This window comes from Myxocyprinus asiaticus, chromosome 18, assembly GCF_019703515.2.
Source record: "Myxocyprinus asiaticus isolate MX2 ecotype Aquarium Trade chromosome 18, UBuf_Myxa_2, whole genome shotgun sequence".
Classification (NCBI taxonomy): Eukaryota; Metazoa; Chordata; class Actinopteri; order Cypriniformes; family Catostomidae; genus Myxocyprinus; species Myxocyprinus asiaticus.
Window position 1 is genome coordinate 28,975,610 of NC_059361.1, and position 25,976 is coordinate 29,001,585.

The window sequence follows — 25,976 nt, forward strand, 5'->3', positions numbered from 1 at the left end:
TTTTTAAGCAACTGAAAAAAGCACAAATGTCAAGGCATGTCAAAACTTCTCCAGGGCCCAAAACACCCTCAGACCCCAGAGGTTTAAGCACAATCTAATCTGATCGATCGCTCTCTGTTCCCTACATAGTGCATTGTGTGGAAAATCACTTTATACCACGGTCTAACCTTTCTGATTAACCTAAAAATGTTAATGATGCCCCTGACTGAATGTGTATTAAATCGTTAAGGACCACATAATACACAACCAGCACTTTAACTTTAACAAAATTGGTCTTCATCAGAATGTTCTAGAGCAGGGGTCTAGCATTGGCATGCGGAGGAGTAATCACTGGCACGCCAGCAACGGCGAGAGAGGAGTAGACTATTTTATTCATATAAATTCCACACCTGTATTCCAATTTACAGCTTGATGTAATCCTTCCTCATGATCATGCAGCATGTTTTCATGAAAAAAAAAGTTAAAATGTGACGAGACTGCATTATACCCAACAGACTCGTGCAGCTTGTGCAAGTCATTCGTGCATCACGAGCCGGCAGCGCTTAACATTTGGTTAATCACGCGAGTAAAAGTGCCCACTTTGCTTCGGTTAGGTTGCACAGATGACAGCCTACATTCTGTGTTTCATTTGTATCTTTTTGCTTTCAGAACAACATGTGATGTAATAAGGAAAACACCACTATTAATTCTTGAGATTTCCAACCCAGCATACAGGTACACCCTCCTTAAACCAGTCACACATTAAATGATTAAAAGAGAAAACATAAAAATCTGAGTCTATTCAAAATATAAATTAAACCTGGAAATAAAGTTTTAGGATTTTGCAGGTGCGATTCACTGAAAATGGCTAAATAGTTGATTGGCTTGTGATGTGCGAATGGCTTGCACACAGCGCGAGTCTCGTCACACATTAATAGTGTTTAGTCTCCCATTCAGCTGATGAAAACACATTCATGAGGAAGGATTACATCAAGATTTAGATTGTAATGCAGGTGCGAAAAAAGTCATATAAATAAAAACAGCCTGCTCCACTCTCACTGTTGCTTGCGTGCTAGTGATTACATGATTACAATGGCATAATATCAGAAATATTTAAGATTCCACACAATTTCGTGATCAGTAATTAAATAAGCAAATTTGTGACATTAGATGTAATTCATTTTGTACAAAAGGACAGGTTTTCTTTCATTAAAGCACTGTGATGCTCTGTGAAAATTCACACGCAGGATCGTGATTATATCATAATCATTGGTTTTGCACAAAATTTTCACTCAAACTGTTATACTGATAATATCATTTGTAATGAAAAATAAATGATTAAATTAGAAAAATGCAAAATAGAAACATTTTTACAAGTGGAAATGGCATACATTTGCATGGTTTTTTTTTTGGGGGGGGGGGGGGGGGGTCCTCAGCACAGCCATTGACCAGGAAAATAAAAAATGGCACTCCATGTCAAAAAGGTTGCCGACCCCTGTTCTAGAGACTGAAATCAGATGTCTACCTGATCTCCATCTTTTGTTGCTGGAGGAGTAAATCACGCTTCCTCTGCTGTGCCTGACACAGGGCCTGGAAACTCCACTGCTCTCCTGGACCTTTAGTGGGCGCTGTTGTTGTGCCAGTTTGCTCATTATTCAACTTAATCAAGCCAGGCATTGTCTCCAGAAGCAAGGACCTGAGGGAAAACATGGATTTACATGATGAAAAATTGAAGTGAAAAGACCACACAATATGCTGAAATCTCTATGACTTAATTAGTCTAATTTTTATTTTACAAGGCTTAAGGTAGTTTTAAAGAAAAGCTTTCAATTGCAAAACTTTCAAAAACTTGTATTTTCAAGAAATGTCAGCTTGAGGCCTCAAGATATAATAATATTATATCCTCAATCTAGATAAAATAATAAACAATGTGCCACTAAAAAAAAAAGAAAATGAAAACAAATAGGGGTAAATCAATTATTTTTAAACAATTATGATTTAAATAGTTTAAAAGACCCAAAACAGTTAGCACATCAGAGTAATATGTAATGTTATCCAATTGACTGTCCTCTGCAATCATAAAAGCATGTGGAAATTTAAGTTCCAGCCCCTCCCTCCCTGTCTCCATGGCTTTTCTATTGGAGAATATTTACATTGAGCAGATGAAATCAGTTAGGAAATAGGTATAAAACGTTTAATGAGTTTGACATTCTGGACCCCAGAGAATCAAAAGAACGTCTGTGCATTGAGTAAAAGGTTTGGTCAGAGTTTGCCTTTCTCAGTGAGAAACAGCATGATGACACTCAGCTTGAATTAGAAGTGAAAAAGGGTTTGCTGGCCTCACTCCAGAGTTGTGACAGCTATTCATGTGAGCCATTATTGCATTTGTTGGTCTGTTTTTAAATGTGTGAGCATGTATGAGAAAACACAGGTGTGGCCTAGTCTTTTGTAAAGCATGCTGAGAGAAGTAAAATAACTTTTGCAAAAAAATAAGCTTTTTTTACTCAATCCTCCCATGTTCATATTACTCAAAAAAATCATGCAACCAATGGAATTTAAATTAACTGTGTTGATTCAACTAAAAAAAGAGTATCTTGTAAGCTTTATTATTTGCGTTGGAACAACAATATTTTTTGTTTGGTTAAATGAAACTGGGCAGAGTATTTCTCGTTCCCAGCATGCTTTACATGGGACTCAACAGAGAGAGTAAATGTTCACATTAAGTGCTATTTTATGTGTCTTTGTGCAAGATGAATACAAAGGGGGCGATACAGTATGTTAATGTTTTTCTATGTTGATATTTAGAAGAATTTCTCTTATGTTGTAGCTTTTGGAGTTACCATCATGGTGAAGAGTGGAGTTTGAGCCTAGGTTGAGGACCAATACATTTGTATGCTTGATTTTGCTTTATTCATCGAGCAATTGCTGTGCTAACTAGGGTTGCAAAATTCTGGGAATTTTCAAAGTTGGAAACTTTCCATGGGAATTAATGGGAATATATGGGAATTAACAGGAATTAATGGGAATAAACTGGAAATTTGCAAAATTGCAAGTTAGCCTATAATGTAGTTGAAAAAAAAACATCTTGCAGCATAATCTTGGTTAAAACAACCAGATTTAATGCAAATTCAGTTGAATTTCTACCCTGCACATAGCACACTACTTACTGCAGGCTACTTACTACAGCAGAACTATTGAAGCCACACTACTGCATTTGAGCCCAAGGACTACATCCAGTCAAGTAAGTTTTGATGATATTACTAGGGTAAATATATTTGATCTATGGTATTAAAGTTTAACTAGCAAATACTAAATCAAAATGTGTTTATACAGTAGCTAGCTAGCCAGTAAATCAGATATGCTATATGTAAGCTAGCTAACACCATTTCATTGACAATTTAAGAGGCTAGCTATCATGGTGCTAGCTAACTCAACTGTGATGCTGTTTCTTCTGCCTTCTGCTTGCCAGTTTTCTGTTATCATACAAGAACGTAGGTTATAGTTTGATTAAGCATGCTGATTGAGGAGTGTTCATCTATTCATCTAGCCTATTTTATTCATTTGTCCAGCATCAATTGTAAAATATTTTTACCATTCCAGAATATAACAATTGTTTAGTCTTATTCTACAGAACAATGCCACATGCTCCATCTGATGTGTGGATACATTTAATCTCAGCCAATGTAGAAGGAAAGGCTGAGTACATTTGCAAATACTGTGCAAAGACCTATGTTAAGAATGCCACAAAGATGCAGCAGCATATAGCCAAGTGCCCAAAGTTTTTTACAATATTTCCAAAATTCCCCTGCTTGACTTCCCATGGAAAGTTTCTAGAAAGTTTCCGGAAATTTACCGGAAAGTTTCTGCCCCTTTGCGACCCTAGTGCTAACCATAACATAGTGACCAAGTTAAATTTGGTAGTGCTTCCCACCAACATGTACTTAGCATGCTAACATTTACTGTCACTAGCTAGCATATCACTAAAAGTTATTTATATAACAGTTATTTTGACATATTACATTTTGTTGGGTTTGCTTGATTCAGTTATGTTCCCTCTACTTGAAGTAGTCAAGTTAAAATACATGGTAATTTCAATTTAATAAAACTAATTTCAAACATGTGGAACCACTGTCCATGATAGAATCAAGTTCAGCCAAAGCATTATTTATTTGAGTGTATAATCCGTAGCAATTAATTTATTGTAGAATTATTGTATAATTTTAGGATTATTGTAGCCATTTTTTATTTAGAGATTGTTGTGTGTTTGTTCTTGTTACCATTCTGAATACTATTGCTGATATGTTTATGACATTTATTAAAACTGTACTAATAATAAAAATATATATATATTATAAAATACAATTTTGTAATATACAAAATACACAAAATGTAAAAATGTATTTTACAAAAAAGTCTTAATTTTGGTTTTATTCAAGACAGTCCTTTTTTGTAAAAAAAAAAAAAAATACTGTTTTAGGTGTGGCATATTAGAGTTATTGATAATTTAATTAATTTATACAGTTGCTCTTTATGTCAGTGACTTAAGCGATGGTTTATCACTAGTACAAAAGCAAACTCATAGGAAACAAAATAATGTATTTTTTTATTTGTGATAAAGTGTTACTATAAACAATAATAAGTACAACCCGTTCAAGTTAATAATTGCTTCAAAAGAGGAGATAAGGAATAAACAGCTCAGGATTCCAACAATTTGCAACATAAGAGCTTTGAAAAGCAAACTGTGACATTTAGCAGACAGTTAAGTCTGAGAAGGCATATTAATGTAAACTCTTGTTTTGTCGCAGACAGGCCCAGATCAAGAGCAAATCCAAATGCTTTACTTTTACAAACATCAGGCATGGTCATGTTTTTGGTCATGATGTGTTCAGTCGTCAGGCTCCTATTGCAACCTAAAAGTGGACTCTATTCTATTCATCACTTAGTGAAAACTTCCCTGCAAATAAAGAGTTTTAGAGCCGTTCAATTAATCTAGCTAAAGTCCTTCTGTTCTCCCAGACTCTGAACACTCAGGCGCTGTGTACTGCTTTGAAATTTCCTTCGGTCCTTTAATTTAGCCTTTGTTATCACTGGATGAGGATGAAAGAGCAATGGGGAGAGAGGAAAATACTGGCTCTAATTCCGTTGTTGGCATATAGGGTTAGACTAAGTTCAGTGGAATCCAGAGACTGATGAGTGAATTTCCTATCCGTCATTCCCGAATAAAACAAATGTAAAGACAACATATATTTCACCTCAAACTTCTCCTTGAGAGTCACATGCAAAATGTGGAAAATAAAGTTTAAAAGAACGAAATAAATAAAATACCAAAATATTTTGCTACCAGCTAAAATGTCCTTAAAAGTTGCTTGAGTAAGGGGCTGTTCACAGAACTCATTCTTGTGTTTAAAAAAATCTTGTTGGACCACAGCTGATTGCAACAGAATTCAGGTGTCTCGAAGGATATTTTGAAAATTGTGTTTTTAGTCTTAAAATTTGGCGTACATGGCTCAACAGTCAAAAATGTCTGTGTAGGGCAAGAACGCATCTTGTGTAAACTGCACCTTAAGAAAGATTCTGAAAAGAGTCCTGGAAAATAAATGTGGTGCCAATCTGAGCTATTGAACTACATGACTCTTTGGAATAAAGGATGTTATTATTTTTATTTAATTTTTCAGATTTTAACAGGATGAACAGGCTGATTGGTACCTCAGTGTAAAACTAATACCAATATGCTTCTATAATTTTCTTGATGTCCTTGTTCTGTCTCTAACACATTTTTTTCTATCATCACATAAGAACATACAATTTGCTCATTTTTAAATCAACCCATTTAAGTATAATTAAAAACACTCATCAAACTGCTGGCACTTTAGAGCAGGAGCACATTTGCTTTTAAAAATATTCCCCCTCTGAGCAAATATTTTCAGAATTATGAGCACTTAAGTCCACGTGCGTACAGATGTCATTGGGTAATCCAATAGCAGACACAGATACAATGGCTGGTGTGCTGATATGGGCGGGAAGCTCGGCGGTAAAGAGGAATGTTTATTCTGCTTTAGACGCCTGGTGCACTTCCAGGCAATGTCCCCATTCACATTAGTTTCACATTTTTGAACAATTATGAAATGCTCAGTGACTTTTGCTGGAATGTACACATGACAGCTTCAGCACAATCCAAGATAAATCTTTCCATTAATGAAGGGGGAATCACATCTTCTCTAAATCCTTGTGTGAACCCGCGGACAAATGCGTGGACATTGTATTTTGGCTTCACTATATGCATAATTTTATTTAATTTAAACTGACTGATCTCAGTTCAGGAGACTCTGGGCTAGTCTTTCGATGGACCGACATGGTGCTGATCACAGCAGAGTCTTTGGGAGAAATGGCAAAATAAAACTACATCTGGTAAGAAACCTAACTAAGTTTTTACATTAAACCCTATTTGAGTCAAAAGATTAGAGCACCTAGTTTCATCTGATATCCCATTTTTTTTTTTATTTTTTTTTTTCATTTTTCTCCCAATTTGGAATGTCCAATTCCCAATGTGCTTTTTTTAAGTCCTCGTGGTCACATAGTGATTCGCCTCAGTCCGGGTGGCGGAGGACGAATCCCAGTTGCCTCCGCGTCTGAGACCGTCAACCCGCACATCTTATCAAGTGGCTTGTTGAGCGCATTGCCACAGAGACATTGCGCATGTGGAGGCTTCACGCCATCCACCGTGGCAACCACGCTCAACTCACCACGCGCCCCACCGAGAACGAACCACATTATTGCGATCACGAGGAGGTTACCCCATGTGACTCTACCCTCCCTAGCAACCGGGCCTATACTCTATTTACTGTGCATTTTCACATTGAGAATTTATTATTTTTTTTTTTTTTAGAGGCTTTATATGGAGTTAGGATGAAAGTAAGGTGCATTTCGAGCTGTTCAGAGACCAGTGCAGACAGACAGCACACTGGAGGTTAAACCATTCACTAAATAGGGAACAAGGGAGCAACCTATATCTTTCCTATGAAGCCAAGTGCATAAAATCCAAACTTCCTATCAAAAGTTCAGTTTCAGGGTGCAGATGATGTTTGGACCACTCAACATGGTTGGCAGACATCGGACGATGCTAATCAGTAAATAGATTCAGAAGTTATAATGTATAATTTTATTTTAACATGTTTGGCAGTGATTACACGATGTTGGCCATTACTTATTAATTATGCTCATTTCTGATTGGTAAAATGCTTCAGCACGGGCTATAACTTGTTTGTTTGACAGTGCAAAGAGAGAATATTGAGATTTTGTTGCCAAAGTAGAAAAAGACATTGTAAGTCAAATTATTTGTATTTGTTTAGCTTTTGATTTGTGCTTTTCCCAGTACACACTGTTCCAAACCAGCTTTACAGAAAATCAGCTTTAATGTTTGTAAAGTCTCAAAAACATGGATAACCAACACTCCTGGAAACATAATACACAATTTGATATAAAAAAAATTTCTATAGTTTGTTATTATTGACAATTTTACAACTTAGTCCTGCTAAGTTGTAAAGTAGGAAAACTATTTGCTCTAGAATTTTTTTTTTTTTTTTTTTTGCATGTTTATTAGGTGCTACTAGTTCCAAATCAAAAAGGGAAATGGAAAATGCACACAGTAGTCACACTCGGGTCTTAGGAGGTTAAACAATTATACTAGTTCCAGCCCTCTATTTTGATTGGCCAGGCAGCATTCCAAAAGTGTTGATATTTCACATAACAGCACTTAGATGCTTCACTGTTTGCATCACTCCACTTGTCTACATTCTTTAACAAACAGCTGTGAGTTTCCTGATGAAATTTTATCCAGCTTTGGCTTCTTTTGGAGCTATTTTGGTTGACAGAGCAAAAATATTCAAAATAGCTGGCCATACTTAGTGCTCTATAGCTCATGGGACATTGCTTAAATGGTCCATCTCAACAGCAAATACACTCCTGAACTCACTTTGGCCTAGTAGATTATACATTATACACATGATCTGCTCTCAGTTAAACATTCTGATAATGGACTAATCTTCAACCATTAAATATCTAAATCTAAATAACTAAACTGGTTCCCTAAGTCACACCTACCTCCAGTCGTTGTCCTGCTGTAGTGGGTTGCCAGTCAGGTTAATTTCTTGGAGCCCAGTGCATCCCTGAAGATTCAGACAAACGTTCTGCAAGTCTAAAGTGAGAACAACTCCTCATGAGGCCGAGACACTTCTATTAAATCTATTTATTGGTATAATTCTATTCTGGAGACTGCTAGGAATGCACAACAAATATTAGTGTTACATTCTGGCCTAAATTAGAACTCAGATATCATAATAAAGTCACTGTGCATTCAGTTAATATTATCTTTAAAGATACAAATCAGATACATTTTATCTTTCAAAAGCATTTTTTGTCAAGCCACCCCATGTCTACAACTCACCTGACAGACAGTTGTGGCTGACATCCAGTGTCTTCAAAGAGACCAAGTCCAAGAGTGGAATTAAATAAGTTATACTGAAGGAAAAAGTGAATCATTATTTTAAACAATAAACAAACATCTTTGCATTGCATATTCATAGGATTTTCTTACATTCTGTATGACCACTGCCCAGGGCCGTTTCTGAGCATATGGGGGCACTAAGCGAATTCCAACCCACCCAAGAATGACACCACAATACAGTCTTACATTTACATTTATGCATTTGGAAGACCCTTTTATCCAAAGCGACTTACAGTGCACTTATTACAGGGACAATCCCCCCGGAACAACCTAGATTTAAGTGACTTGCTCAAGGACACAATGGTGGTGGCTGTGGGGGTTGAACCAGCAACCTTCTGCTTACCAGTTCTGTGCTTTAGCACACTATGCCACTACTCTATCTTCAACAAATTTGAATATATTGACTTAAAATTGGAATATATTAATTACACAAAAGCAAAAAAATGAATACAAAATTTACAAACAATTAACAATAAATTACCAATAAATAAATATATAAATTAACAATAAATTTCTAGAAATAACAATAAATAACTGTATATACCGAAATTTAAGAAAAAAAAACTGACCTTGCTTTGTGGGGCCCCCTGGTGGCTCGGAGGCCCTAAGCAGCCACTTATACCACGTATAGCTAGAAACAGCCCTGCCACTGCCTCAGAAAATTTTTAATTGAAAGAATTAACTTCTACTTTAAGTAGCACTTAATTGTGAGAGAGTGTTAAACACACTGGCAGTGTCTCAAAACCTAAGCGTAGGTGCTGAAATGATGCCCAAAAGCTCCCTAGTTTGGCAGCTGACTAGATTAGGAGCTACAGCTGTTCTCTATATTGAGGCCTACCTGTTTTGAGCCACAGAGAGGTTTTGTAGCAAAGGTAACCAATAAGATTCCAGATGATGTATAGAGGATATCAGATTGTCATCCAGAAAAAGGTCCCTCAGAAGAACGTGGTTCTGCAGGACAGGTAACTATGCCATAGGACAGACACAAAAAAATGACCATATGATCAAGCAGTAAATGTCAGCCTGTCTGTTCCAACCATGAACACTGTCCCATGAGCAAAGGAAACTCAGTGGGTGGAAACTCAAATCTCTTCCTGAATATGAGATCTCATTGATTAACAGCCACACACTGAGCACAACAGATAACAATAATTGAATTAAAGTGATGGCAGCCAAGGATTGCAGTCTAATGGGTGAGCAATTTTGGTATGAAGATAATGTTTTCAAAGGCTGTCATCATTGTATTTTATTTCTCTCCAATGAAAAATGCATTTCTTGTAATCAACACTGTCAAGTTACTAATTTCCTGAACATTGGAATGGAAATATGTTTCTACATAGAATCTAACAGGTGAAAATCTCTTATTTCAGCCTAGGTAATTAAAGTAAGAATGCAAAACAGTTCTCATTCACAGACAAAAAAAACAAAATAATGGGGGGAAAAACAGGACAAATTGAGATTATTCAGAACAATGATCTTGATCCATGATGTCATCTTTTAACTTGTACGGTTGAGTAAGATTTACCTCGGTCAGACTGTTTCCTCTCAGGTCCAGCGTGTTAAGCAGAGCACAATTCTCCAAACCTTCGATGTGGCTTAGGTGGTTGTGCGAACAGTCTAGATGCAGTAGGGTATACATTTCATTCAAACCTCTTGTGCTGAGCAGCTGGTTATGGTCCACTGACAATCTCAGAAGCATTTTCAGGGATCCTAAACCACCTAAGAGAACAAAGATATTTCATCAAGTCAGTGCCACTGTAGAAACCTGGTTAGAGTGTATGAGAATCATTCAGGGCAGAGTGAAAATATCTAATACCAGCCAAAGAATAATCTAATCTAAAAAGGCAATATTGGCAGGACATCATCAAACACTGACAGCATATCCCTTTTAACTGCATTTATCCCCTTTCTTAATGACATTTATCCATATTTTTTCAATATGAAGCCAATTTTTCAGAAGTGAGATATATTTGGAGAGCTGTATAGAGAGAGAGAGAGAGCGAGAGAGAGAGAGAGAGAAGGGCAATATGAAGAAACCAAACTGGAACAATGCTGCCCTCTACTGGATCATGGCATGGCTGAATGTTAGATGCTAATTCACTGCCACACTTGTTGTGATATAAAGTGTACATAATATGCATAAAATTTAGTTCTTCTCTTTCTTGAATGCACTCGTTAAAAAATAAATAGAATATATAGCATACAATCTATCAACACTTTCAAAAAGACACTCACCGATTCGGGAGATGTTGTTGTGTGAGAGCTGAAGCACTTGTAGATTTTCAGCACCATCAAGGCCATGAATGTTTGTCACCTGGTTCCTGCCAAGCAGGAGGACCTGAAGTCTGGCCATACCTCCACAATCCATAAGGCTAATGGAGTTCTCCTTAACATAAGAAAGAATAGGATAGAAAACGTTCTTAAGAAATTTCTTCTTAACTACCATTTTCTTCTTAATTTGTAACTTAAGAAAAAAGTTACGAATATTTTGTATTCCCAAATAAACTTCTTAAGAAAGTTCTTATCTTTTTACTTAAGATTGTAAAAACTTTAGAAGCATTCAAATTCTCAAAAAAAAAAAAAATCTTAAATATCGTCGTAAATAACATCTTGAAGTTAGAATAACCTCACAGTTGTCTGAAATCCTAAAAGGTAAGATGTTTAATACATTTACTGGGTTTTTCATGTTGAGTCTGAAGTCCCAATGGGCTGATTACGTAGAAATGTTATTTTAGATCAAAAAATGTTTTGGACTGTTTTGTGTTTAATTATATTTTTATTTTCAGCTTGTAAACCATGTAAATGTTATCACCAAATTCAAACAAAAAATGTTGTTAATGTGACTTAATGTGGTGACCAATCATGCTAATACAAAAGGATGCGCTGCATATAGCGCTCTCTCTCTCTCTCTCTCTCTCTCTCCACGATCTTTAGAGTTCATAGAAACATAATAATTATAACAACAGAAAGATTAGACTTTCTTTTTCACCCCCATCCACATCCCTATCGGAGTTGGGCACAGCAGAGCCAGCCTCCGGCACCTTTTCCCATTTACTTACTGATGTCATATTATTAACAAGCTTCCTAAGGAGAACTTTTTCCTTGTAGTAATTTCCTCAACAAGAACATGTAAAATTAAAAGTGATCAAATGGTTAGCAGCAAGTAAACACTCTTATGACAGATAATGTCATTAAACTAACACATCTCGTGCACTTTACATTCAAAAAAACGTATCGCGAGGTGCTTGCTACTTTAAAAAAAGAAAAAAAAAGAAAAGGATAATAGATAAATTTGCCAAAAGTATTGAATTTGTTATAGGCTATTAGACAAAGCAACTCCATTAGCAGGCTGGTCAGATAATGTCAAAGCCTGTCTTTTCATTCTTAATAAAAAAAAATTAAGATGTTCTTAAGAAAATATTTGAGAACTTCTTAAGAATTTTTCAAGAATTGCACTTAGGAACGATCTTACAAACTTCTTATAATTTATCCTAAGAACTTTCTTAATTTTTTTCTTAAGAACATTTTCGCGAATTTGGCCCCAGTATTCACGTATATATAGTTTAACATCAAGTACACTATCAAAATCAAACACTCTTTATTGAAAGATAGAAATTAAAGGGTTAGTTCACACAAAAATTTAAATTCTCTCATTTACTCACCCTCATGCATCACAGAGGTGTATGACTTTCTTTTGCTGAACACAAATAACATTTTTTAAAAGAGTGTTTCAGTTCTGTAGGTACATTCAATGCAAGTGAATGGTGACCAGAAATCCAAAAGCTACAAAAAGGAGTCTGCACTGTACATCTTGACAGCAGTCTCCTTGGTGATCATGATTTCAAGCTTGTTTACACTTCCTGTAGCGCCATCTAGCGCTCTGCGCATGAGTCAAGTACTAGGAAGTGTCAGCTTGATATCATAATCGTGCCTAGATAATGCAATGACAAGATGTACAGTGAAAAATGAATTACATTTTGGTCTGTTCTCACCCAAAACCAACTGGATCACCTCAGAAGACATTGATCTGACAGATTACTTTCATGCAGACTTTATCTCCTTTTTGGAGCCTTTGGAATTCTTGTCACCATTCACTTGCATTGTATGGACATACAGAGCTTAGATATTCTTCTAAAAATCTTTGTTTGTGTTCAGCAGAAGAAAGAAAGTAATTCGCATCTGGGACGGCATGATGAGAGAATTTTCATTTTTGGGTGAACTACCCCTTTACTAATTGGGATAGAAAGAGGAAGAAGGAGAAGGTAAAAGGAATAATTTTTGAAATTTAGTTTGTCCTTTTTAGAGTTTTATGAAAGCTAAAAAAAATTCTCCTTTTGTGTTCCATGGAAAAATTAACAGCATACAGGCTCAGGACTACAGAGGCCCTTAGAGGACTGAAATAGTTTTCCTTTCCCTTGCAATAAGTTTTGCATGCCCTCCCAATAGTTTACGTTCCTCGCAATAAGTTTTGTGTGCCCTCGCAATAAGTTCTGCGTGCCCTCACAATTAATGTACCATGGTTTTACTACAGTAACCATATTTTAACCATGATATTCGTAATGTAACCATAGTGATAATACAGGAAAACGAAAACTATGGTAATAAAAATTATAATTTTGTGGTTATTATGGTTTTACTATACAAATACCATAGTTTAACCGGTTACACAACCTCTGTTCCTTGAGATGAAGGGAACGAGACATTACGGTAAATGCTTTTGGGGAATTCCTTCTCCGGCAACCTAATTGAAGCCCTTGCAAAATAACGGCAATCCTATGATTGCCAATGGTGTTTGAGCTCCACCACTTTAGGCGTGCAGTTGGCCTATATAAGTGGCCGTTCAATCACCATTTCTTCAGAATTTTCTGATTGAAGGACAAGAGCACATCGCTGATACCTCGAAACTCTGAAGTAGTAGTGCGGCCAGATTTCGCAATGTCTCATTCCCTTCATCTCAGGGAACCGAGGTTACATGTGTAAACAGAGTTGTTCCCTTTTGAATACGGTTAACTCGACATTGTAGTAAACACCTTTGATCCCATCACGCCGCACTACATGACGTCATACCCCGAGAGATACACCAGGGTATGAACACTTGTAAAAAGAATATGTATTTGAGGTCACAGGCCTGCCAGGCGGTGACTTATTACAACATATTTCAAGTGTATAGAATAATGAACAACCCCACATGGTGACAACCAGATGGGAAGTTAATCTTATGCTGGGGATATATTTGAGTCATACAATACACACAGTATCAATTTAACCCCTTTCATAACCAGAAGTTGAGAGGGAGGTTTATTCATTTTGGAAGTGCTTGTGTCTTTAGAGAGAGTAATTTGGACAACAGCCTACACATGCAGTTGTATTAAAATTACAACAGGTACCCCACCCATAGTAAAGGAGCTTGGGCTCACCCACTGGGTGTTTGGATATTAAGCACTCTAGACAGAGAGGACTCGCAAAGAGATAGATGCCACGTCTAGAATATGAAACCTCACAAACGTATTTTGCGAAGACCATCCTGCTGCAATGCATATGTCCTGCAGGGACACACCCTTTGTCCATGCCCATGAAGAGGCCATGCCAATAGGGCATTTCGCGCCCTGTGAATTATAGGCAAGGGCAATCGCGTCAACGATTCAGTGAGAGAGCCTTTGTTTAGATACGGACATGCCTTTTGTGTGTCCTTCTAACAAACAAAGAGCTGATCTGACAGCCTAAACTGGCAGGTGCGCTCCACATACGTGTGTAATGCCTGCACAGGGCATAATTAATGCGCTAACTGCTCCTCATCCAAATTAAACAGGGAGAGAAAGCTTGTAGGTGAACTATTTGAGCCCTAAATGGCGTGGAAAGCACCTTAGGCACACAGCCTTTTTTGGGTTTGATTCTGGCCTTTGAAAACCCCGGTCCAAATTCCAGACATGGAAGTTGACAGTGCCTGTATATCACCCGCAACCAACAGAACCGTTTCCTTGTCCTCTCGGACTTTGCAGATGACAGAGTGAAGGAGACGTATTGGGGGAAATGCATATTTGCATTTCGCCAGCCACTTGTGAGCCAAGGCGTCCACCCCAATGGGGCTTGGGTTACGGAGTACCAAAGAGGGCAGTGGGCGGTCTCCGCGGAGGCGAATAGGTCGATTTCCGCTTTGCCGAATACTTCCCAAATCATCAGAACCGTCTGAGTATGAAGTCTCCATTCCCCCGCCATCAGTCCTTGGTGCGACAGCATGTCCTCTCCACAGTTCAAGTGGCCCAGGACATATGTCACTCGCAGAGAAAGGAGACTGCGCTCATTCCACATGAGGAGGCATTGCGCCAGGCTCATCATTGGTAGACATTTAGTTCCACCCTAGTGATTTTTGTACGCCACTACTGACATGTTGTCCGACCGGATCAGAATGTGATGATTCGCTGCGTCGGAATGTAAAGCCTTCACGGCTAAGAAGACAGCCAGCTGTTCCAGGCAGTTTATGTGCCACACCCGTTTCGCACCTGTCCAGGTGCAGAAAGCCAGGCGTCTGTCACACAGCGTGCCCCAGCCTGTGTTGGACGCATCCGTGGTCACCACTTTTCACCTGAAAACCTGATCCAGCATAATACCCTGCTGATAAAAGGTTGGAGCTGTCCATGGTGCCAGACAGCGGTGAGTCACAGTGACGCGCATGCGCCCTTGGCTCCAGGCGTGCCGTGGTATGTGATGTTTGAGCCAGCACGGGAGAGGTCTCATGTGTAAAAGACCTAACGGTATGATGGTGGATGCTGCTGTCATAAAACCCAGCATTCTCTGAAATGACTTGAACTGAGACAGATATTGATGAATGGTCCAAATGCGCTCGCCCATGAGGTGCGCGCTCATGCTCACAGGGTCTAGTCGAATTTCCAAAAAGGAGATTTGTTGGCTGTGAGAAAGTGTGCTTTTCGCCAGTTGACATTGAGATCTAGGCTGTTCAAATGGCAAAGTATCAAGTCTCTGTGCTCACATAACAATATGCTCAATTAGAATGCTCATGCCGCTCATCTTGAAAGGGGTGAGCGCCGCAAACAACACATTTTGTGAACATGCGGGGAGCCAAAGACAGGCTGAAGGGGAGGACATTGAATTGCGAATCTCAAGAACAGTCTGTGATTCGGTACAATTTGAACGTGAAAGTACGTGTCCTTTAGATCTATTGACACAAACCACTCCTGTGGTCGGATTTAAGATAAGATCTGTTTCTGAGTTAACATTTTGAACGAGCATTTTGTCAAGCATCTCAGATCTAAAATGGGTTTTCTTTTCATTTTGAAAGCAATTTGTATTTTTCTACACAACACACAGAAACAACATTTTTCGTAACATCCCAGTCCCGACGAACTTCTGTGGGAAGGGGGAGTGGAACAGCTTGTGTCGAACCAAGTTTTCTTCAGATCTGGGCTGAGAAGAACAGTGGGGTCCAGATTCCTCTTCACACCCTTGAGCCAGTCAGGAACACGCCTGCTACCCAGGAGGGTTCGTGCGGAGTCAGGCGAGGCTTTCGCTTGGGCCATGGTTTATGTGGTCTCACTGATGGCTCAGTGCTGAGGGTTCTTCACAGGGTGCTGGCTCGAAGCAGAGCGGGAGCAGGATGAGATGAAGTGCTTCTTTTTGGCAAAAAGTGCTTCATCACTTGTGACTGCTTTTGCGCCACAATGAAGCACTCAGAGAAGCCTTTTACAGCGTTGCCGAAAAGGCCATCAGGTGACACCAGAGTTTTGAGGAGGGTGGCATTTTCCGCATTACACATCTCCGTGAACAACCAGACATGATGGTCCTAAACCACCAGATTACTCATTGCTTTTCCGATGGCCTGCGCAGTGATTTTTGTAGCACTCAACATCAAGTCTGTGGCGGTGCAGAGCTCCTTAAACACTTCAGGGTTTGAGCCTTGCTCATCTATATCTTTAGAAGCTTGGCCTGGAAGACTTGAAGCACCACCATGCTATGAAGTGCAGAGCTGGCCTGGCCCATCACCATATAAGCTCACCATATAAGTGGACATCAGTCGACATGGCTTGGAGGGGTGGGTGGGGCGGGACTTCCACCCCATAGCGGTAGTTGAGCAGAGATGGGCTGCAACTGCCTCTTCAATGGGGGAAGCTTCAAATATTTCTTCTCCTCTGCATGGTCCACTTTCATTAGAACTGCAGCTCCTCCGATCTGGACGCAAAATGAATAGGGCGTGCGGCAGGTCTTCTTGAGCTCTGTGTGGACCTCTGGAAAAAATAGTGCAGATTTCCGGGCCGCAGTCTGCTGGCGACGGCTGGCCTGCAGGAACCACTCGTCCAGGCGGGATTTACCAGCTCCTCTGGAGGGGACCACTCGATACCGAGCTCCTCAACTGCCCATGTGAGGATGCGAAGGAGCTCTCTGTCTGTGGCCTGTGCTCGTTCTTCACTTCACTGGGGGAAGGGGCGGCAATATCCTCCATGGATCATACGCCCATGTCTGATGCTGTGAGGGACATGGCATCATCTCCGCATTCAGAACAGCCAAATGTGACCAGACCGTGCTCTCCAATAGAGGGCTGGAGTTCATCACGTGCATACTACACTGGGGAGGACGCTGCGTGGGAAGATCGAGGTGCTCATGGGGCTTGCGCTGGCGCAAGATCCTCCTCGGATTCTTCCATCTCTACCTCACAGCCCCGCCATGCCTCCTCATGTGGTCCCTCAGAATTTAACACAGAGGAGGCGGATTGGTGGGCATGGGAGGTGGAATCATCCCTCAGAATGAGGGCGACCCTCAAGTGGAGCATCCGGAGAGGGCAATCTGTCCCCATGAGAACTGCTTTGGTATGGGTGTGGCCCAGGCAGCGAACACAGTTCTCATGCTGATCTGGTGGAGCGATGTGTCGCTCGCATGCAGAACACTTATAGAATGACATCACGAGAAAGACGAGTACACGCAAATGGCTCTTTTTTAGAACTTTTAACGTCCCATGGACGGATTTATAGACATATAAAGGATACAGCTCCTGCCAGAATGCTGCAGGAAGCGGGTAGGATTCTTGCTGAGGCGCTGTTGTCAAGGCGACAAGCGTCTAAAGCAAAGAACCTGTTGTCAGCTGCAACAGAGAGAATCAGCAGAGAATCTTTGCTGGAACACTGCAGGGGGCTAGTGAGTCTTTCGCTGCAGGTGTAGAGTCAGGTGATGAATCGTCCTGTTGCGTCTGCAGGGAAGTCCTGTCTGCTGAAGGGTGTATGTCGACGGTGAAGACGGCTTTTCAAGATGAGATGTAGTCATAGTCGTAGTCAAGATGAGACGATGTCGATCTCGAAGGAAGAAAATTCTGAAGAAATGGTGATTCAGAACCCACTTACATAGGCCAACTGCCCGCCTAAAGGGGTGGGGCTCAAACACCATTGCCAATCACAGAATTGTCGTTATTATACAAGGGCTTCAATTAGGTTGTCGGAGAAGGAAATCCCAAAAAAGTTTACCGCAATTTCAAGTGAACCGTAATCGAAAGGGAATCATGGTTTTACTATAGTTATATTGTAGTAACTTTGAAAAGAAAGTAAAGTAACAATAGCTGTGTCCCAAACGACACATTATACACTATGCACTTATAAAATATACTATGCACTCAGACATGTTAAAAGTGTAGTACCGTCCCAAATGGAACACTTAACGTTTTTAACTACACGGAAGCATTCGCCGTTTAACAGCTGACAGAAGTGACGTGCCAAACGCATGTGATGTGTTGCCGCTAGTTTTAACACGTTAGCCAACCTCATTTGTATATTAAAAAAACATACATTTTCACACAGCTTGGGGTGATGGTAAAGCATTCAACTCACATTTGTAAGGTACTGTATCCACTGAAGTTTCGCCAGCTGCTACATTCGTCATTATTTACAATTGTTTTGTCAGACCAGCAGCACAGCCAGGTAACTCCACTTCTTCCGCTATATACGACAAGCCATGTGCGCTGGGTGCATGAAGTGTACAACATTCCACACTCTGTTCTGATGGTTGAAAAAGTGCATCATCCAGGTACTTAAAGTACACTTCTTTTTGCTGCATTTTCAGTGTAAACCTACTACTCGTACTACTTACACAACAAAATGGTGTAGAATAGTGCAGAAGTGTGCGGTTTGGGATGCACCTCATGTTTTTTTTTTGGTGTAAACCATGGTTTTAATACAGTATACTGTATCAATATAGTAACCATGGTTTTACTATAGATTAACCATGGTCATTTTTGTGGCTACTATGGTTTTACAACAAATATTGTAGTATAACCATAATAACCACAAAATTATTATTTTTTTACCGTAGTTTTCATTTTTATGTTTTATTACTATGGTATTACTACGAATATCAAGGTTAAAATATGGTTACTATAGTATGTAAATTTGAAAAAAAACATGGTAAATTTATTGTGAGAGCACGCAAAACTATTGTGAGGTAAAGCAAAGCTTATTGCAAGGGAACGCAAACTATTGCGAGGGCATGCAAAACTATTTCAGAACAAAAAATTCCTACCCTGTCCTCTAAGGGGCTCCATACGGGAATACATGAAGGTGGAGTAAATAATGGCAGAACTTAAATTTTTTTGATGAACTGTTATAAGAACCATTTGACAGTCCTTTTGTCTTTCTTACCTGTACATCAATGTATCTGATATGGGCACACTGATTAAGTCCATCTAAGGATCTGAGTCCACAGCGTCTAAGGGTTAAAGTTTGCAGTTTGATACACTCAGACAGTGTGGACAGGCTGCAGCCCGGCAGGTCCTCCAGTGTCACTGTTGTAACCTAATTTTGACAGCACAATGAACTTATAATCTACACGTCTCATTCAAGTAATCAGATTTTCTATATACTTCAAGTTTAATCAAACTGCTACCTGTTTGATAGAGCACCACTCTCCTGTCTTGAGAATAGTGTCCACAGACAGAGGAGGCAAGCTGGGTACTCTTGTCCTTCTTGGCCCTCTCTTTTGGGACTGTAGCTGGGCAGAGGGACCCTTTCTTTTATTCAGCATTGATAGTTTGGCCCAGGGAGTGCACTTCATCATCCAGGCCAGACGTTTTTGCTCTGTGCTGTCAGGCAGATATAAAGAATTTAATTGTCGAATCTCTGGTACACATTTCTCCAACTCAATGTCTGTAGCATTTGTATGCACCCTAGTGTCCATCCCAGGTCCTACACCATGAAAATCAGAAACTGGCTGAGTCGTGTCTGTCTCTGGGTTCTGGGTCGTATCAACACTTATGTGATCTGTATCACCAGGGGAACCAACTGGACTAATGCCACGTTTATTATATAGTGGCTGATGTGCATTTATGTAGGACTCTGGTGTGGCTGTGGTAACTTCCAGGCGTTTTCTTAACTTTGAGAGATTTGTTATAGAGTCAAGGTCTCCATTATCAAGTCGTTTCTTCTCTTTATCGCTCATTGTTACTGGTCTCCGATCATTTAATCCTTCTGTAACTTCTAAGTTCATGCTTTTTTCATTTTGTTCCATCATATTCTTCTCCACCTTCACTGTCTTTTCCTCTCCATTCCCATCTCTTTGATTATTATCTTCTTTTCTTACATTTTCCTCATTGCCTTTGTTTTCCTTTTCCCTTCTTTCCTCAGTTTCCTCCTTTCTTTTACATTCATCCTCCGCTCTGCTTCTTCTCTCTTTTTCTGTTTCCTTTGTCTCAACATCCCCTTCCTGTCTTCTTCCTCGGCTACTCTCCTTCACACTCTTCTCTTCAACTGATTTATTGTTGTTCTGCTTCTCCTTTCTCTTCCTCTCCATTTCCCTCCTCCTCTCTTCGTCTTCCTCCTCTTTCCTCTTCTTCTGCTCAAGTCTATGCTCTCTCTCCAAACGATGGCGCTCTAGTTCTTTTGCTCTTTCATAATCTGCTCTCCTTCTCTCTGTCTCCTCCCTCTGAGTGCGTTCTTCCTCCTCAATCCTCCTTCTCTCCTCCTCCCTGTATTTCTTCATCTTCTCCCATTCCCTCTTCTCCTCCTCAAGCCTTTTTTTCTCTTCTCTCTTTTTGTTCAGCTCTGTCTTGCTCCACTGGCGTGCTAATGTTCCTCTGAAAGCAGCTTGGATCTTTGTGACTGCTCTGCAGTGAAGCTCCTGGGTTCTCCTTCTCTCCTCCTTCTGAGCATCCTCAAAAGCTCGTCTCTCCTCCACCATCTCCTCCGCAAGCTTCCTTATCAACTCCTGAAATTGACCATAAAACATTGATTGGTAAACACTGTGTATTGAACAGTCATTTACGAGGAACTGCATAGGGTTTAAATAGAACTTACACATGCATACTGCATAACATTTAACAGATTACTCACCTGCTGTTTATCCATTTCCAATTGAAGATCCTCTGTGGGATGTACTTCTTTTTTTCCTCCAACTTTTTGAATCTATTATCATTATACAGAATTATTATTATATTGCAAAACATCTTGATTCAATCCTGCTTCCTCATAATGTTCACAAGGTATCCATTGATGTCATCTCAAGATTAATAAATGTTATGTTAAAGATAAACCTACCAGAGTGGTCTCCTCTATCCTCCTTAGCTCCTCCTCAAACTCCAATTGTCTTCTCCTCTTCCTCTCTTCCTCCTCTCTCATTGAGTTCAAATGCAGCTCTCTTTCTTCCTCCTGTGCTGCTAGTCTCTGCTTCTCTTCCTCTTGCAGTCTTTTCTCCAGTTCTCTCCATTCAATATTGAATTGTAATTCACTCTCAGTGCATATATCATGCTCAGTTACATCTGAAACCAACAAATTACCTAATGAGGTAAATTGAGTAATGAGTGATCCATACAAAAACATTGTGGATTTGGTGTTTTTAAAGGGATAGTTCACCCAAAAATAAATCTCATCATTTACTCACCCTCACGCCATCCCAAATGTGTATGACTTTCTTTCTTCTGATGAACACAAACAAAGATTTTTAGAAGAATATCTCAGCTCTGTAGATCCAAAAGCAAGTGAATAGTGATCAGTGCGTCTATGCGAACTTCCGCAGTTAATCCAGGATGGACTTCAAAGACATTAGTAATTAATTTTACAGTTCATACAAAATCTTTTTGTTTAAACACTGGCCCTTATCACTTATCTAGTTTACTAATTTTAAACCATGACTTGCACTGCACATAAATAACTAATATGGGCATTATATTTATGCTGTTCAGCCAGAGGGGAACTGGCCCCCACAGTGAACCTGGTTTCCCCAAGGTTCTTTTTCTCCATTAACCAACATCTTATGGAGTTTTGTGTTCCTTGCCACATTCAATTTTAGCTTGCTCACTGTGGGGTCTAAATATAATTATTTTTATTTACTTTTTTAATTTTTTTTTTTCATAAACATCAGACTCCATTGGTTTAATCAATGTCTTCTAAAGCAATCCAGGTGGTTTTGGGTGAGAACAGACCAAAACGTAACTCCTTTTTCACTGTACATCTTGACAGCAGTCTCCTTGGCGATCGTGATTTCAAGCTCGTTTACACTTCCTACAGCACCATCTAGCGTTCTGTGCATGCTCAAGTGTAATCGAGCTTGAAATCGTTATCATGCCTAAAGACTGCAATGACAAGTTGTACAGTGAAAAAGGAGTTATATGTTGGTCTGTTCTCACCCAAAACCAACTGGATCACTTCAGAAGACATTAATTAAACCACTGGAGTCTGATGGATTACTTTTATTCTGACTTAATCTCCTTTTTGGACTTTTAAAGTTCTGGTCACCATTCACTTGCATTGTATGGATCTACAGAGCTGAGATATTCTTTTAAAAATCTTAATTTGTGTTCAGCAGGAGAAAGTCCTACACACCTGGGATGGCATGAGGGTGAGTAAATGATGAGAGAATTTTCATTTTTGGGTGAACTATTCCTTTAAGAGGTGAGATTTTAAAAGCTTGTCTAATGGTATATTTTTAAAGGGTGCCATCTACTGGCAAACTATTAAATGACTCTCGAGCGAGTACTGATACTGACTACCACCCCTGTAGTCACGAGTTCGAATCCAGGGTGTGCTGAGTGACTCCAGCCAGGTCTCCTAAGCAACCAAATTGGCCCGGTTGCTAGGGAGGGTAGAGTCACATGGGGTAACCTCCTCGTGGTCGCGATTAAGTGATTCGCTCTAAATGGGGCGCGTGGTAAGTTGTGTGTGGATCGCGGAGAGTAGCATGAGTCTCCACATGCTGTGAGTCTCTGCGGTGTCATGCACAGCGAGCCACGTGATAAGATGCGCGGACTGACTGTCTCAGAAGCGGAGGCAACTGAGACTTGTCCTCCGCCACCCAGATTGAGGTGAGCAACTGTGCCACCACGAGGACCTAGTAAGTAGTGGAAATTGGGCATTCCAAAATTGGGGAGAAAAGGGGATAAAATAAAAAAATTAAAAAAACCTCTCTTTGCAGTGAACATTGTTCAACACCTGAACATCAATACAGATTTAAGTTTTGATACATTTAGTTATCAAGATTATCATGATTACATATTTTAATGACATAATGAATTTTTAACTGCAGTACTGTAACAAGGCTAGGCTTCTACTTGTGTTAATACATTTACCATCCATGTATGACATCTGTGACATCTCCCTCTGGCCATTCTGTGGCTCAATGTCTTTGGGAAGTCCAACTTGTTCCTTAATTTCAGAATGTACCTGAAAACACACACACACACACACACACACACACACACACACCTTCAGCAAGATAATTTGGCTTAGGGGTCAGAATAAAAGCGTGTTTGTGCTGCTTTAACCTTAATTAATTTCAAATTACTAGTTAAAAAAATCTATCTGAGATGCCATTTTAGGATAAGGGCATGACTGAGTGTAAATAAGGTCCTTTTTCTCTCCTCATAACATCTTGAGAGCTAAATCTTTTGGAATAAACTGTCTAAATGTATATTTACTGAACATACTTAGATAAACATAACATATCATTAGTATTATAAGGGACAACCTGTATTTAAGGTTAAGGACAAAGCACAGACACTCCTGAGTGATGGGTTTATTGTCTCATTTCCATTTAATCACAAACAGCAAACAATGAAAGCATGACTCACCTTCTCTTTCCACTTTATGGGGTCCTCACTGAATTCTGAATCTGATTCATTTATAAGATTATCATTGCAATTGAGGTGAGACAGTTCCTGGCTTGAGATGTCTACTAGTAAACAGAAAAGAAAAAAAAAACAAAACAATGTAATATTCCAAGAAAGCTGTCTTCAATAAGACCTTGATAGGGTACAACGGGCCTAAAGGCTCCTTGGGTTAAAATTATTTATATAAATTATTTTTTCTCTCTCTCTAAATAAACACCACCACAGCACTTTCCTAAATACTTGTTTGTCACTATGTACTGCAAAATTTTCCATGCAATGACAAAAGGTTGCTTTTGGGGTAATTTGGTCTAAAATGCAGGGTACAACTGGGCTAAAGGCACACCTTAAGGAAAATGTGCCTTTTTTCTGGTCACAAAGTGTATCAAGATTAAAAAAATACATTTATTTTCATTGAATATTGATGGAGCAACGTAATTTGTGCGAAAAGAAATAATAACAGATGGTTGTTTTGATAAAAACAAATTCAGCTGCGCCACTGCTGAATTATGCGCGCCGCTGTTGGGATTTCACATGGTTAAATTAATATTCCTTTTTTTTGTTGCCTCCACGTCTGAGACAGTCAACCCGTGCATCTTATCACGTGCCTTGTTGAGCGCGTTGCCACGGAGATATAGCGCATGTGGAGGCTTCACGCCATCCACTGTGGCAACCACGCTATACGAACCACATTATAGCGATCACGAGGAGGTTACCCCATGTGACTCTACCCTCCCTAGCAACCGGGCCAATTTGGTTGCTTAGGAGACCTGGCTGGAGTCACTCAGCACACCCTGGGATTCGAGCTAGCGAACTAGCGAACTCCAGGGGTGGTAGCCAGCAAGCTACCCAGGCCCCTAATTTAATATTCTTGACACAACATAACACTTGCCAGCCCCAGTCAGCTGTGCGCTTTCTACATGCGAAAGGGACCCCACCACACACACACAAATACACACACTTACTCACAATGACGTCACCGCATAACAACATGTGTCAAACTCGCTTCATTTCAAGAGGCACACAAGCTCATTTCTGAAATGTAGGATGGCTGGGAATTGTAACGTTTCACTGAACAATCGGTTAGCGCTTTCCTCGTGAATATCGTGAATATAAATGAGACATCCCCTGTCATCTATATGTTTTGGAGTGCATTTTGCTTGCTTCAACAGTGGAATGAAACAGCGCTACATGGGTCAATTATCAACATGGCTTAATCACAGCAGCACGAGCGCAGAGCAGGTGCAGTAATTTGCGGACTGGTCTCAACCGCACAGACTATTTTAAATGTGCTTGTGAACCAGTGAGATGCACGGCGGGGATTGCCTGCAGTAACACTAACTGTACTGTGTTACCTATGGTAGTTGTGGCAGAAAAACTTTCTAAATGAATTTAGAAAAACAATTTCATTACAAAAATGAAAATGAATACAGAAACTATAGTTACTAACCATGGTAGTGAGGAGCCATGCATGGTTTTACCTATGGTTACCATGAACTATTACAAATATCATTGTTAAAACTATGGATACTATGGAAACACTATGGTGCATTTTTCATAATTATGGACCAAGTTATCTGTTATCCATCTGTGTAAAATCTGTACTCTTGTAATGCTCTCTGACTGTGGGAAAATGTAAGTTGTTTTGTTTGCCTTCAGACATTCCAAGACACGACTGTAGTTTAATCAGTAGGAGCCTGATGAAAGGAACATGTAAGGAAGACCCAACTTATTCACACTGTCAGAATATTTCAATGTAGCCATATAAAAATTAGGTGTTCATTTTTTCCACAGATGTTCCTGTTGTTAATATTATAATTTTCATCTTCATCCCAACCTCAAAATCAAATCATATGTGCATTTCAATGCACATAACATGTAATATTATTTGAATGGGTGCTACCAAAGCAGGTGCTGGTGCCACATTTTCAAAGGGCCCTTTGAGGGCACAAATAAACCATGATGTGGCCCAGGCTGAAATTGAGTGTGACACCCCTGTTTTAATCTATTCTTTGACCAACACGTGTTAATATGGGTCCAGTGTTGTGGGCTTGTGGACACGTGCACAACAGCACCGCTGATGAAAAAAAACAAATGGAAACACTGTGAAAATACAGGGGAAATAGTTATAGGGCAATATTTGTCAAATACATTTGAGACAGCAAGTAAGAAATTAAGAAAATGCTTATTCAAAATAACCACTTCAGAAAAGGGTTAACCATTTTCTGTTAATCTCAATCACATTTGGCATTTCATAACATCTCAAGTATTCTATAAACAAATTATTCACCATTGTGATTGGATCAGTCAATATGAGCACAATTCAAACATTTTTCATGACATTTCTATTCGCCCCACTATGTGCTTTATGAGGGCCTTTAGCACCCGCAACAGAGGGGCTTTTTA

General features: G+C 39.5%; 1 protein-coding gene across 1 annotated transcript in view; it reads right to left on the reverse strand.

The window, feature by feature from the left end:
* Nucleotides 1-25,976, reverse strand: part of LOC127456514 (leucine-rich repeat and IQ domain-containing protein 1-like) — a 56,846-nt gene that overhangs the window by 29,851 nt on the left and 1,019 nt on the right. Inside the window, exons 3-14 of the mRNA XM_051725047.1 lie at nt 23,535-23,638; nt 23,034-23,127; nt 21,007-21,227; nt 20,803-20,874; nt 19,361-20,677; nt 19,117-19,269; nt 10,718-10,868; nt 10,008-10,201; nt 9,321-9,448; nt 8,423-8,496; nt 8,080-8,173; nt 1,505-1,675 (exon numbers count right to left, since the gene is read on the reverse strand). Coding sequence (XP_051581007.1) covers nt 1,505-1,675; nt 8,080-8,173; nt 8,423-8,496; nt 9,321-9,448; nt 10,008-10,201; nt 10,718-10,868; nt 19,117-19,269; nt 19,361-20,677; nt 20,803-20,874; nt 21,007-21,227; nt 23,034-23,127; nt 23,535-23,638 — 2,773 coding nt within the window. The remainder of the gene's footprint in view (nt 1-1,504; nt 1,676-8,079; nt 8,174-8,422; nt 8,497-9,320; nt 9,449-10,007; nt 10,202-10,717; nt 10,869-19,116; nt 19,270-19,360; nt 20,678-20,802; nt 20,875-21,006; nt 21,228-23,033; nt 23,128-23,534; nt 23,639-25,976) is intronic.